Raw genomic sequence first — 15,161 nt, 5'->3', positions numbered from 1 at the left:
GTTTATGCCTTTTCTTGTTACTTCTGAGTCAGGAAAAACTGAATTGGTGGGTCCCCCAGGTAGTGTCCACAGGCAACTGAAGAATTTTTAGGTGTGGAATGAAACCCATATACATGCTGTTAGAACTCTTGTAGTAGGCAGAGGGGCAAGACTGCGTCATCTCAGTATTCATGTGTGTAATGCCTGCACCCAACAAGACAAGAGGAGATGTCTTTTCTCCCTAGATCTGGAGTTATATGCAGTTGTGAGCTGTTTGATGTGGGCACAAATGAAACTGGGTCCCCTGGAAGAGCAACGAGTGCTCTTAGCCACTGAGACATCTATCCAGCTACTCTTCTTTTTGCTTTAAAAGCGGATTTACTTATTTATTGTTTAAATATATGAGTGTTTTTGCCTGCATGTATGACCATGCATCGTGTTTCTGTCTGGTCTCTGCAGAAACCAGAAAAAGACCTTGAATCCCATAGAACTTGAGTGAAAGATGGTGTGAGTCAGATGGGGATGACAGCAATCCAACTTGGGTCCTCTTTAAGAGCGTTCAGTGTTCTGAGTCTCAGAGCCATCCGTTGATCCTACCCCATTTTCTTAAAGAATGAGGGGCCAGCAGGGATGTTTCAGTAGTTAAGAACAAGTACAGCTCCTGTAGAGAATCTGACTTTGGTGAGGACCAAAGCTCACATTCCACAGATCATTGGTGGAAGGATATTTACACTTCTGTATTTCCAATAACTTTACTCTGGCTAGCGAGAGAGCTTAGCAGTTAGAGCTCTGGCATCTCTTCCAGAGACCCTGACTCAACTCCAAGCCACTGCCTTTAACTCCAGTTCCAAGGGATCCAATGCTCTCTCTGGCCTCTGAAGACTCCATGGATGTGTGAGTGGGTACACAGACATACATACAGGCAAAGCCTCCACACACATACAATAGGATGAAATAAAATGACTCATATGGCATCACATTTGCATAGCTTCTGAAAAATCTTAAGAAACTTTGGATTTCTGCCACCAGACTGGTTCCAGCTTTCTTGTTCCTGGATGAGAGTCAAATATAAGGCCTAAGAGACCAGCTCCAGCCCCTAGTGTCTCAAAGGTGAAGTGCTTTTCAGGAGTGAAGGAGGGGGTAGATGATTTCTATAGTAACTTCACACACAATCTGAGGAGAATGCCTTTTATTTCACCCACTCTTTATTGTTCTGTTTCTACTCTAATAATCCTGTCCTACCTCTAACTTCTCCATGCTTCTTCTTCTAGCCTTTTTTCCCATCCTAAAAAACCTTCTCTCCTACAGGAGCCTTGAAACAATAAGGAGCTGAGCCACTCACCATGGCAACACAAAGGTCCAAGTCCATAGGAACAAAACCATGATCCGACGGGGTAGGGGCACAGTGCCCAACAACAACTTTGAGACACAGATCCATTGTTAGTAGACTGGCAAGTGAAGAACTGGCATGCTTTTGCTAAGTAACCTTGGTTGGACTCCTGTGACTCTGACCTTGTGTAAGCTATAAAGCTTTCCTTTAGTTGAGTTGAGCTTGTTCTGAGGTGAAAATGAACTGATTGTATATAGCCACCAAGGCAGGCATTTAGGTGTCTGTAGTCCTTGTTGGACAACTGATCTAGTTATGAAGTATGTCCCAGTATATATTCTATTTATCAAAACTATATAGCTGATTCCACCCTGCCCCCAAGCCTGCCTTTTCATCTGTGAGGTCTTTGGATTCCCCAACACAGCCTGCTTCAGGGCTGAGGGGTTCAGAGAGCCAGCAGAAAGAGTTCCTGTTGCTGGGCCTTCTTTCTACCATCCCACCCTGCCCCCCCCAAGCCTGCCTTTTTTGTCTGTGACGTCCTTAGAACCCTGCAAGAGACCCTACATCCACGTTGAGGGAATCCGGAAAGATGAGTAAGTGGCCACATGACCAGACAGTCCCAGGGACTGAATCCAGTCCCCATTCAATTCCCTAAGTTTTTCTGGCCCTTCACTGGGGTGAGTTCCCTGCTGTTGGTTTTCTTTATACCATTACACCCTGCCTCCATGCCTGCCTTTTCATCTGCTAGGTCCTTGGATCCCCCAACACAGCCTGCTTCGGGGTGGAGGGGATCTGAGAGCCTGCTCCTGTGCTGAAGGGACCTAAGAGAGGGCAGGCCAAGAAAACTCCAAAGTATATAGTCAGCCACAGCAAACATTGGACCAAGACGCCAAGACTCTGCTGGCCTCATTTGAAGGAAGAGACGGGCAGGTGCTACTGAAAGAATTCCTTCAACATCCTGAAAAGCAACATTGGTAACACCAGAACCCAGTGAACATACAACAGGAAGACTTGAACATCGTAACCCAGAAGAAGTAGGAGAAATCAACTTTAAATGTAACCTTATGAAAGTGATGGAGACCTTTAAACATGAAGTGAAAAACTCCCTTAAAGAAATGAAAGAGAAGACAAACAAAAGTTAGAAGAAATTAATAAATCCCTCAAAGATACCCAAGAAAACCAAGAAAAAGAAATCAAACAAGTAAAGGAAACAGTTCAAGACTTGAAGACCGAAATGGAGGTAATAAGGAAAACACAAACCAATCGATGGCTGGATATGGAAAATCTGGGCAAATGAACAGGAACTACAGAGACACATATAACCAACATAATATAAGAGATAGAAGAAAGAATCTCAGATGCTGAAGTTACTATAGAGGAAATAGACTCATTGATCAAAGAAAACATCAAATCCAACAAATTCTTAACACAAAACATCCAGGAAATCTGGGACACCATGAAAAGACCAAACCTAAGAATAATAGGGGTAGAAGAGAGAGAAGAATTACAGATCAAAGGCCGAGAAAATATATTCAACAAAATAATAGAAGAAAACTTTCCCAACCTAAAGAAGGATATACCTATGAAGGTACAAGAAGCTTACAGAACACCAAATAGACTGAATCAAAAAGAAACCTTACCCTTGCCATAAATTAATCAAAACACAAAATATACAGAAAAAAGAAAGAATATTAAGAGATGCAAAGGAAAAAGGTCAAGTAACATAAAAAGGTAAACCTATCAGAATTATACCTGACTTCTCAATGGAAACCATGAAGGCCAGAAGGTCTTGAATAAATGTGCTGCAGACACTAAGAGACCATGGGTGCAAGCCCAGACTACTATACCCAACAAAGCTTTCTTTCACTATCCATGGAGAAAACAAGCTATTCCATGACAAAACAGATTTAAACAATATGTATCCACAAACCCAGCCTTGCAGAAAGTACTAGAAGGAAAACCACAACCCAAGGAAGCCAACAACACCCATAATAACACAAACATCTACAACCCTCCACCAGCACAACTCAAAGAAGGGAAACACAAACACTAGCACCAGGAAAAATAACTGGAGTCAACAACCACTGGTCATTAATATCGCATGATATCAATGTACTCAACTCACCGATAAAAGGCACAGGGTAAGAGAATGGATACGAAATCAGGATCCAACATTCTGCTGCCTACAAGAAACACACCTCATCTAAATCTCAACAAAATTCTTCACAGACCTTGAGAGAACAATAATCAACTTTGTATGGAAAAACAAAAAACCCAGTATAGCCCAAACAATCCTATACAATAAAGGCACTTCTGGAGGCGTTACTATCCCTGACATCAAACTCTATTACAGAACTACAGTAATGAAAACAGCTTGATACTGGCATAAAAACAGAGACGTTGACCAATGGAATTGAATAAAAGACCTGGATATTAATTCACAAACCTATGAACAATTGATTTTCTTTCTTTTCTTTTCTTCTTTATTTCTTTTTTTTTTTGGTTTTTAGTTTTTCGAGACAGGGTTTCTCTGAAGCTTTGGAGCCTGTTCTGAAACTAGCTATTGTAGACCAGACTGGAGTTGTGCCTCCTGAGTGCTGGGATTAAAGACGTGCACCACCACCGCCCGGCAAACACACCTGATTTTTGACAAAGAAGCTAAAATTATACAATGGACGAAAGAAAGCATCTTTAACAAATGATGCTGGCATAACTGAATGTCAACCTGTAGAAGACTGAAAATAGATCCATGTCTATCACCATGCACAAAACTGAAGTCCAAATGGATTAAAGACCTCAATATAAATCTGACTATACTGAACCGGATAGAAGAGAAAGTGCAAAGTAGCCTGCAATACATGGGCACAGGAGACCACTTCCTACATATAATCCCAGTAGTACAGACAATAAGGGCAACAATGAATAAATGGAACCTCCTTAAACTGAGAAGCTTCTGGAAAGCAAAGGACACAGTCATTAAAACAAAAAGGCAACCTACTGAAATGGAGAAGATCTTCACCAACCGCACATCAGACAAAGGTCTGATCTCCAAAATATATAAAGAACTCAAGAAACTAGACTTTAAAATTTTAAATAACCCAATTAAAAAATGGAGTACTGAACTGAACAGACAATTCTCAACAGAAGAATTCCAAAAGGCCAAAAGATACTTAAGGACATGATTAACTTCTTTAGCTATCAGGAAAATGTAAAACAAAACAACTTTGAGATACCATTTTACACCTATCAGAATGGCTAAAGTTAAAAACACCAATGATAGCCTATGGTGGAAAGGATGTGGAGTAAAGGGAACATTTATCCATTGTTGGTGGGAATGCAAACTTGTGCAGCCACTTTGGAAATCAGTGTGGTAGTTTCTCAGAAAATTGCAAGTCAACCTACCTCAGGATCCAGCAATTCCTCTCTTGGGAATATACCTAAGAGATGTCCAATCACCCTACAAAAGCATTTGTTGAACTATGTTCGTTCCAGCACTATTTGTAATAACCAGGACCTGGAAACAACCTAGATGCCCCTCAATGGGAGAATGGATAAAGAAAACGTGGCACATCTACATATTAGAGTACTACTCAGCGGTAAAAAACAATGACATCTTGAATTTTGCATGCAAATAGATGGAAATAGAAAACAATATCCCGAGTGAGATAACCCAGACCCAATAATATGAATATGGTATGTACTCACTCATTAGTGGATTCTAGCCATAAACAACGGACATTGAGCCTATAGTTCACGATCCTAGAGAACCTAAGTAATAAGGTGAAAGGAAAACATATATAGATCCTCCTAGAAACTGAAATTAGACAAGATCACCAGGCAAAAGTTGGGAGCATGGGGATGGGGTGGGTTGGGGGAAGGGGAGAGGGGGAGAGAGAAGGGAGAAGGAGAGGGTTGGGGAGAGCTTGGGGGTAAGGGATGGTTGAGATGGAGGGAGGACAGATATGGGAGCAGGGAAGGAGATATCTTAATTGAGGACCCATTGTGGGGTTGGCAAGAGGCTTGGCTCTAGAGGAGTTTTCAGGAGTCCACGGAGATAACCCCAGCTAGGACTCTGGGCAGTTGTGGAGAGGGTGCCTTAACAGGCCTTTTCCAGTAGTCAGACTGATGACTATCTTGATTATCACCATAGAACCTCGCCCGGCGATGGATGGAGATAGAGACAGAGATCCACACTGGAGCACTGGACTGAGCTCCCAAAGTCCAGTTCAAGAGCGGAAGGGGGGAGAAGATGTGCAAGGAAGTCAGGACCACAAGGGGTTGGTCCACCCACCGAGACAGTGTGTCTGAGCAAATGGGAGCTCACCAAATCCAGCTGGACTGGGGCTGAACGTGCATGGGATCATACTGGACCCTCTGAATGTGGTTGACAATTGGGGCTGACTGAGAAGCCAATAATAATGGCACTGGGATTTGTCTCTACTGCATGTACTGGCTTTTTGGGATCCTATTCTATTTGCATCCCTTCCTAAGCCTGGACGGGGAGGGCCTCGGACTTTTCACAGGGCAGGGTACTCTGCCATCTGGTAGGACTGGAGGGAAAGGAGAGGAGGGTGAGTGGGGGAGTGAGATAGAAGTGGGAAGAGGGGAGAAAAAACAACAACAACCACAACAAACTATATAGCTAAATGAAAAGTCATCTATTTCACCATCCATGGATGTGTGTGCCCATAAGATTGAGATGCAATCATAAGAGTACATGTACACATTATATGAAACTGCATGGTGATGGGAAGATATTATAGTTGTTATTGCAGAAGTGAAATTGCAGAAGAAAGCCACAGTTTTCAGAATCAGGTGTAATTGTGTTATGACCTGCAATAGCTTGTGATAAATGCTCCTGACAGTTGCTTCAGTTACACCATAGGAAGTTAGCCTTAGGAAGAGGACTTCAGCTGGTGGTAAGTCATACTCCAACAACTGAAAACTTACTTTTTGAATGTCTGTTATATAATGGACACTTTATAAAATTATGTGCAGAGATATTAGGTATAACATTTACTTTCAATAGGTGACTTCAGAGTTCATGGTTTAGAATATGCTGAAGATAGAATACAGTTGGAGGTAATGGGAGAAGGCTTAGTCTGTAAGTATGTTCCTTATAAGCATGCAGACCTGAGCTGAACCCACTTATAAAACTTCAAGTGGAGGCAGTCTGATTTTTTGGGCTGTTATACATCCAGCCATTGGCTGGCATAAAGGCAACTAAGAATTTGCTCTCTGCATCTTTTGTTATCTTAAAGCACAAGAAAACTGTTACTTAGGAAGGAAAAAGGTGTCTAATTGGTACTGTGCTTTGGGAGATATTAGCATAAAAACTGAAAATGATTCATTGGATTTGGCAACCTGGAGTCCACATCCTTGATGAGGCCAATTTGGTGCAGTGACAGAGACACGGATCAATATGCAGTGAGTTAAGGAGAAGTGGGGAGGTAAGGAAGTATAAAGAATAATTATAGGTTTTACAGTTGAGCTATAAATTCTTTTCAGGGGAAGAAATCTCTTCAATAAAACAGAGCTTATCTTTTCCTCTTTCTCCTTTCTCTTTCTCTACTCCACTCTCAACTGAATGTAATGTCACTCATATGCTAGCCAAATGCTGCACTGATGAATACTGAACCTTACTGGGGATACTACACAAGTGCTCCGCCACTGAGTAACACTGCCAAGTCCATCACTACTTGGGGATTCTAGGCAGATTCTAGGCAGATTCTAGCTACATCCTCAGCATTGTGTTTCCTTTGCCAAAGTTTTTAAAAATGTGTATGGGTATTTTCCATGAATGTGTGTCCCTGTGCCATGCACTTTCTTGGTGCATGAGAAGACCAGAAGAGACCATTGAATCTCCTGGAATTGAAGTTATAGATGGTTTAAGTCTACACGATAATTTTGGGAATTGAACTCAGATCCACTGAAGGAGCAGGCAATGCTTTTAATTGCTGAGTGATCACTCCAGCCCCCTTCTTTTTATTTTTTATTGTGAGCCATAATTCCAGTAAATTGCTGAACTGGAACTTGTTCTATAGCTGCGGCAGACCTTGAATAGGCAATTCTTTTTTTTTTTTTTTAAGATTTATTTATTTATTATATATAGTGTTCTGTCCGTATGTATGCCTGCATGCCAGAAAAGGGCACTAGATCTCATTATAGATGGTTGAGAATTACCTTGTTGTTGCTGAGAATTGAACTCAGAACTTCTGAAAGAAAGATAGTGCTCTTAACCTCTCTCTATCTCCTGAGCTATCTCTCTAGCCCTATTTCTTATCGTAGCCTCCCCAAACAGTTGGGATTACTGGTGTGAAAGATAACGATTGCCTGGGAATGATTTATTCTTGAAGGGAAGTGACATGACAACATTCACATGTCAGTGATTATGGTCTGCTGGAAAGTATATCCCCATGTCTTGTCTTGGTTAGGAAGAAAAGAGAAGAAAAAACCTCAGGAGTCTAAGAGTGTAATTTCTGGGTGTGAGTCAGAGCCAGTGTGCGTGTGAAGAGGCCATTTGACGTGAATGACAGCTCTTTCCCCTCAGGAACTAGTGTATGTAGTAACTTAGAAAGATAGCTGATGGTACAGTGAAAACTCCTCAGTTAATTGGTATCATTTAAAAAGAGAGAATATGGCTTTGAAATGGCAGAGGAGATGATTTAGCTTGAGGAGAAATTAAAGGGACAGAATAATCAGTTTAGTATGTATGGGTTTCTATCTGTGTTCATGTATGTGTATAAGTGTACATGTGGGGAGGTCAGTGATCAACATTAGACATCAGACTCAGTTACTGTTTATCTTTCTTACTTTTTTGAGGTAAAGACTCTCCTTGAGGCTGTAACTTAATAATGGATTAGATAATCTGGCCAGGAAGCTCCACAGATCCTCCTCTCTCCACCCTCTCCCACAGATGGAGTCATAGATATGCCACCATATTTGGTTTTTATGTGGATGCTGGAGATCTGAACTCAGGTTCTCATTACACGGCAAAAGTTTTATAGTGAGCTATCTCCTCTGTCCTGAATACTCACTTCATAGACAGGAAATGAGGACGGTAAGTAGTAGAGATAATTGGCAAAAAAGTGCTGTTTCTACAAAGTCCCTTCTTGTTCAGAGCCATGGTTTCATCTGTTAAAGAATGGTGATGCGTATCCTAAGATAAGGCTGTTATAAGGAGATGATCTTTTACACCTTCGTTTTTCCATTTGTCCTTCCTTGTTGTGTAACATTTCTTATATCAATGATTTGAAGATCATAGAGTGCATCATATATTACAAAGCGGCGGGGAACTGGATACAGTGAGGAACATAATGTGGAATACGGTTAAAAGCATGGCTGGACTCAAAAGATGGCCCTACCTCTTTCTAACTAGAATAGTTTAAATATTTATTTAAATAATAAATATTGCTGGTCTAAATCTTAACTCATTTAACTGTTCTATTGTTATTCTCATCATAAATCATATTATTCAGTACTCACAACATCTCAGAATACATATGCTTTACATCATTTCCTTCTGTAATCTGCAAGAGCTAGGATGAGTTATAAAGTCTATTTTTTTATTTGTTTGTTTATTGAGACAGGGTTTCTCTGTGTAGCTTTGGAGCTTGTCCTGGAACTTGCTCTGCTGACCAGGCAGGCCTTGGATTCGACATCTGCCTGCCTCTGCCTACCGAGTTCTGGGGCTAAAGGCATGCGCCACCACCTCCCAGCGAGTTGTAAAATATTAATGAACTTGTTCCAGTGTGGACAGTGTCCACAGAACTAGTTAGTATTGTCACAACCATGCTCTTGTCTGTGTAACTATCTCTTGAACTCAAAATATAGTCAAGGATGACACTAAATTCCTGATCCTCAAGCCTACACCTCTAGGTTGTTGGGGTTGAAGATGTATACTACCATACTTAGTTTTGTGCAGTGCTGGAGATCAATTCCAGAAACAAGTACTTGTTAGTCAGGTAATTTTCCAACTGAGGCACATCCTCAGTCATGGAAACATATTTGTCTCTGAGTGGGAACTTCTATAATTCATAGTCAACAAATGACTCCTAAAACACAGTATAGAATGGTGAAGACAGGGGTAAATTAACATTTATTGAAGACTCACTTGGTCCAACATGGAAAGTTTCTGTGTTTATTCTCATTCTATCCTCACTTGGAAAAATTATTCTCCACTATAAAGCCATTCCTGACCAGCAGATGAAGAAGCTAAGGCTCAAAGAAGTGACATTGACAGCAATAGAGATATGATTAGAAAACAGACTCATTAGGATTAAGGAGACTGCTTAGTGGATAAAGTGCTCACAACAACATGAGGATCCGAACTTGGATCCCAAGTACCTACCTTAACAAAAACAACACAAAAATCAGGCACAACATCACCCATCTGTAGCCCCAGTTCTAGGGAAGCAGATATAGCAGGAGATCTGGAGTTCACTAGCTAACAAGCCACCCAATCAGTAAGCCCCAGGTTCAGTGCAAGACCATATCTCAGAAAATAAGGTGGAGGATCAATTGATGGAGACAACAGATATTTGCCTCTGGTATCCACATGTACAAGAACAGGCATATGGATGTACACAGGTGCACCCATGTGAATTGCACATAGAAAATAAAAAAGAAATAAATAAAATACAGTTATCTGAATGTAGAGTTCAGGAAAATTTATATCGCACCAGTGTTTTCCATTGCGGGTGGTTTTGTCTGCCAGAGGATGTTTGACATCTACAGATAATTTTGATTATTATAGCTGGACAAGGTTTGCTACTGAACTCCAGTAGATGAGCTGCTACACATCCTGTGATGTACAGGATTCCACCACACCCAACCACAATTAAGTAGTGGCAGATGTCCACAGTACCAGGGTTGAGAAATCCTGAATTTCATTACACAATGTCCTGCATAGGACTTTGGTGAAAGTGAGAGGTGAGGAAAAGAAAATAAGGAAGTGTAATACGAAACCAAGGAGGGGAAATCACTATCATATCACATGTGAGGCTTGCCAGTTCTTGAGGCAGGTCCTGTCAAATTAAGCTAATCAGTGAGGCAAATTTGGGAGCTCTGGAATTAATTAGACTTCTGGTGCTTATTGCTGTTAACACAAACAAAGACAGAAACAAAAACCATACCGAAATCCTTTGAGTATGACTTTGACCTGATGAAAGAGGGATGGTGCTGTCTCTCAATATTATCATGAGAATTAGAGGTGAGAAATTTCTGGCTTTGTGTTGTGTAAGTTTTCCCGAGGAAACAAGACACAAGCCTATTCATCCTGGAGGACCCATGGCAGACCAAAGTAATGGTTACATCAAAGTGCAGTTTGGTGAGTTGACAATTTTTATTGGGTTTACTAACAAGAGTATGGGTAAGGAGTTACAGGAGAAGGGATGACTCAGATGTAGTTCTGTGACCAAAAAGCCCAGCTCAAACAAGAGTGAAGGAAGACTCATGAAGTTGTATCCCTGCAACATTCTGCATAACTTACAGACAACTTGACAGGTCAGGTAGCAATTGCTGGTCAAAGTCTATCCCAGTAGATGTTTATTATTCCTACGACCATGGAGAGAAGCAATTCTTTAAGCTTCAACTCTCCAAGGCGTGTGAAATTTCCTGAAACTCAGGAAGCTGCCTTCTGCCTCTTGATGGAAATGTTTGAGTTTGAAGAAAATTTCTGGATGAAACTGTTGTAGCACACATATGTAGTTTCAGCATTCTGGAAGTTGAAGCAGAAGGGTTAGGAGTATGTCAGTCAGCTTGGCTACATAGCCAGGCCCTATCTTAACCAACCATGTATCCAAGTAACCAACCATTCAACCAAGGAAGAGCTCAGTATTATTGCTCCTTTTAAAAGATAGATGTATAAGTCTACAGTTTTTTATAGTTATGCAAAATTACCTTAGGTTTTGTGCAAATACATATTAAGGCAGGGTTTATAAATAATTGAGATGTTTCTTCCTACATTTTTATTTAATTATACTGCTTGGGATTGAATCTAGGGTTTCTTGCACACTACAAATGTGCCCCTACTAGGGAACTGCGGCCTGAGCTCCTCACTGGGGGAATTCTAGGCAGGTAGAGGCTCTAACATTAAGCTATGCTCCCATCCCATCACAAGGGGGTCTAGACCAGCTCTCCATTACTGATACAACATCCTTAGGCCAATAAATAAGTGATGGGGAACTTCAGCCAATCACATTCTGCTTAGGGTGTGTCCCCCTGGGGCCACACAAAACAAATAAAAGATCCAGGTGCACTAGTCCCATCCTCTTTGCCCTCTGCGTTCCTGGATCATTGGAACCCTGGTTTTTGTAAGTTTCTTTTCTTCTGTTTATTAAAGTTGTATATTTTGTATTAAGCTAGTCTGGCAAATCTTTTATTACCAATCGCACTGTGCCATTTCATCTGGTGCCCAAACGTGTGGGTTTTTCAACAGATAACCTGTAGGCAGATTTTGTGGTCCACATGCCATAGCATAAGAAAATATTCCAAGTTTCCTGAACCTGACTGTGGGTCCAAGACTTCTTGGTTGATGGCTATAGACATGATCTGACCCTAAGTCAGGAAACACAGTAAAAGGAAATCTTATTTTTAGGAAGCTAGAAAAGCAATCACAGAGGCCCCTTGAGGACTTACTACCATTGTGTTATCATTGAGAATTTTGTCCTGTGAAGACAAAGTGAAGATTCGAGATAGTCTCTAGACTGATCACGATTTAGATTTGAAAGTAGATAGAGGGACAACTTCCATGAACAAAACTGTGGTTTGCTTAGCAGAGAACAACAAATGATTAGATGCTGGGGAGGGCACATTTAGCAATATCTGTCACATTTGGTATGACAGAGGAAGGACTCAGAGGTTAGACACAGCTAGACTAAAATCTGTCCTTTCTCTATTTGTGTAGATTTCAGGTATTATTTTTTCTCTTAACATCATTCTAATCTTACAAAAACAAGAAATAATGAACCTTTTAGAATTCTTATATAGATAAATCTAAATTCCATAATAATTACACAGTGCATGGTCTTTAAGGAGAAGTCCACAAACTCCACCAAATCTCATTAAGACTCACCCTCTATCCCACACAATGTGAAGCTGTGCAGTCATGCACACTCTTAGTATAACAATGAGTGAGAAACTTCATAACAAGAAAGAGCAATGAAAGGCACTAGCTTGAAGGTAGAGATGTTATCCATTCCTCACTAACTTCCTCCCTTTGTAGAATCACAAAGTACAATACACTACCAAGCAGTGGTGGCAGTCATTCAATCTCCACTTAAACAACGGGCTAAAGCCAATGCCTTAGGTGAACAGAAATAATAGGCAAACAGTCAAGGATCCTCACAATGATGAGAAGCAGAAACTTGAAAACTGTCTAAATCTGGGGTTGAAGGAAGGCAGTGAGTTTGGAAGGTGGAGGTCTTGGCACCATTTGCCAAGGCCCGGTGGAATCATATTTTGAACTCAAGACCATGTAAGTAAGAAGTTAGATGTGAAGAAAACTGCTGCTGTCATAGTAGCCATGTCTGGAATGCCCCTTTATGTTTAAGCATCCCTTACACTGCAGTTAAGGTCTTTCTACTATATAAGAATCCAAGACAATGAGAAACATCACCAGCTACCATACTTACACATTAACAAAGGGTATAAACGTGACCTCAGCTTTGTTATGATATTCACTGGACTGTGTTTTCACCTCCCATTTTTGTAAAACTGTAAGTGTATCATTGTAATCAGTACTCAAAAGTAGCATCTGGACTACTACAAATTTGAATAAAGGGTCACCTTATTTCCATATGTATATCACCTATCTCATAAATCTTTGAAAAAAAAGTCTTTGAAATCCACAATGCAGAGCCTAGTGGGCTGCTACTCATTCTTTGGTTCAGCCAACTCTAATATCTTTTATCTGTCTATCCGGCTGTCTGTTTCTCTCTTTCTCTGTGTCTGTCTCTTCTTTTTGTTTGTCTGTCTTTCTGTGTCTTTTTCTCTTTCTCTGGAGTGTACAGGTCCTTGTTAAAAAGAACTTTTTGATTATACTTTTGGCATCTCACCTGAATTGTTTCTTTTGTGAACATAAGAACCGAGGGAAAACCTTCACCAAGGGATTGTCTACTGAGTCCACTGATTTGCTCAGAGTGCTAAACTATCACCCATGTTTTGCTGTCTATTCACCCCCTCTGTTCAGTATTGCTGCTGGAGCATGGGAGTTTATTATTCTTTTTTAGTCAGTCTGAAAATCATCCATAGTTTTAGGAATGTGGAAAATGTGGAGAACTATGTCATCTCAGAAAGACATCTAGTAGAGTGCTAGTTTTACAGTATTACTGGTAAAATGGATCCTCTGTGGTAGGAGGTGGTGTGGATTCTGAATAGGGGTGATATAAGATGGAGCTACATCTGAGAAAAGGCTGTTGTTGAAATTTTTCAGATGCAGACAGAATGGAAGCCAACTACTCCATCCCTCTGAATGGATCAGAAGTGGTTGTCTATGATTCTATCACATCCAGAGTTCTGTGGATCCTCTCAATGGTGGTCATCTCCATCACATTTTTCCTCGGGTTGCTGGGCAATGGGCTTGTGATCTGGGTAGCTGGTTTTCGGATGGCACACACGGTCACCACTATCTGTTATCTGAACCTGGCTTTGGCTGACTTCTCTTTCATGGCTACTCTACCATTCCTCATCACCTCAATGGCCATGAAAGAAAAATGGCCTTTTGGCTGGTTCATGTGTAAATTAGTTCACATTGTGGTGGACATAAACCTATTTGGAAGTGTCTTCCTGATTGCTCTCATCGCCTTGGATCGCTGTATTTGTGTCCTGCATCCAGTCTGGGCTCAGAATCACCGCACTGTGAGCCTGGCTAGGAAGGTGATCATTGGACCCTGGATTCTTGCTCTCATCCTCACGTTGCCCATTTTCCTCTTCTTGACTACGGTTAGAATTCCAGGAGGGCATGTGTACTGTACATTCAGCTTTGCGTCCTGGGCTGACACTGATATGGGACGGTTGAATGTAGCGATCACTATGCTAACAGCTAGAGGAATCATCAGGTTTATTATTGGCTTCAGCATGCCCATGTCCATCGTTGCCATCTGCTATGGACTCATCGCTGCCAAGATCCACAGAAGAGCCCTTGTTAATTCCAGCCGTCCCTTACGTGTCCTTACTGCAGTCATGGCTTCCTTCTTTATCTGTTGGTTTCCCTTTCAACTGGTGGCCCTTTTAGGCACAGTCTGGCTCAAAGAGTCACTTTTTGGTGGGGGTTATAAAATTCTTGACATGTTGGTTCACCCAACAAGCTCATTGGCCTACTTCAATAGCTGTCTCAACCCGATGCTCTATGTTTTTGTGGGCCAGGACTTTAGAGAAAGACTGATTCATTCCCTGCCTTCCAGTTTGGAGAGAGCGCTGAGTGAGGACACTGCGGAGATCAGTGGTACAGGCACCAATTCTGCGTCAGCTTCGGAAGGCATCGAGATAAAGGCTATATGAGGAAAGGACTGGGGGATGCTTTTTGTTCCACGCCATTTCACTTTTATCCCGCCTTATACGGTGCTCTAGAGCATTATTAATCTGGAAAAATGCTTCTGTATCCCCTGAATTGGGGGAAAGAAATAAAAATCAAAGCTAATATTGCTGTTCTTTTGGGGTTTTTCAATTTAGTGTATAACCTTGGGTAAGACTAAGGTGGCAAAACATTACAAGAGAGAAAAAATAGTAATGCATACATATTTGCAAAGATTAGATAAGATAGTAGATGTTAAAATCAAAATTATACTATTTCAGAGGTTGAAGAGATAACCCAGGAGTTAAGAGAAATTTCTGCTCTAGCAGAGGAACTGAGTTT

General features: G+C 41.1%; 1 protein-coding gene across 1 annotated transcript; it reads left to right on the top strand.

Moving 5' to 3' along the window:
- Positions 1–6,127: 6,127 nt before the first annotated feature.
- On the top strand, positions 6,128–14,945 carry Fpr2 (formyl peptide receptor 2). Its single transcript, XM_085691783.2, has 2 exons — positions 6,128–6,225; positions 13,740–14,945. The coding sequence occupies exon 2, from the start codon at positions 13,751–13,753 to the stop codon at positions 14,804–14,806; it is 1,056 nt and encodes a 351-aa protein (XP_085547909.2). The 5' UTR covers positions 6,128–6,225; positions 13,740–13,750; the 3' UTR covers positions 14,807–14,945.
- Positions 14,946–15,161: the final 216 nt, after the last annotated feature.

This window comes from Myodes glareolus, chromosome 1, assembly GCF_982192425.1.
Source record: "Myodes glareolus chromosome 1, mMyoGla1.1, whole genome shotgun sequence".
Classification (NCBI taxonomy): Eukaryota; Metazoa; Chordata; class Mammalia; order Rodentia; family Cricetidae; genus Myodes; species Myodes glareolus.
Note: the sequence above shows the minus strand (reverse complement) of the source record. Positions and strands in the feature narration are given on the sequence as shown.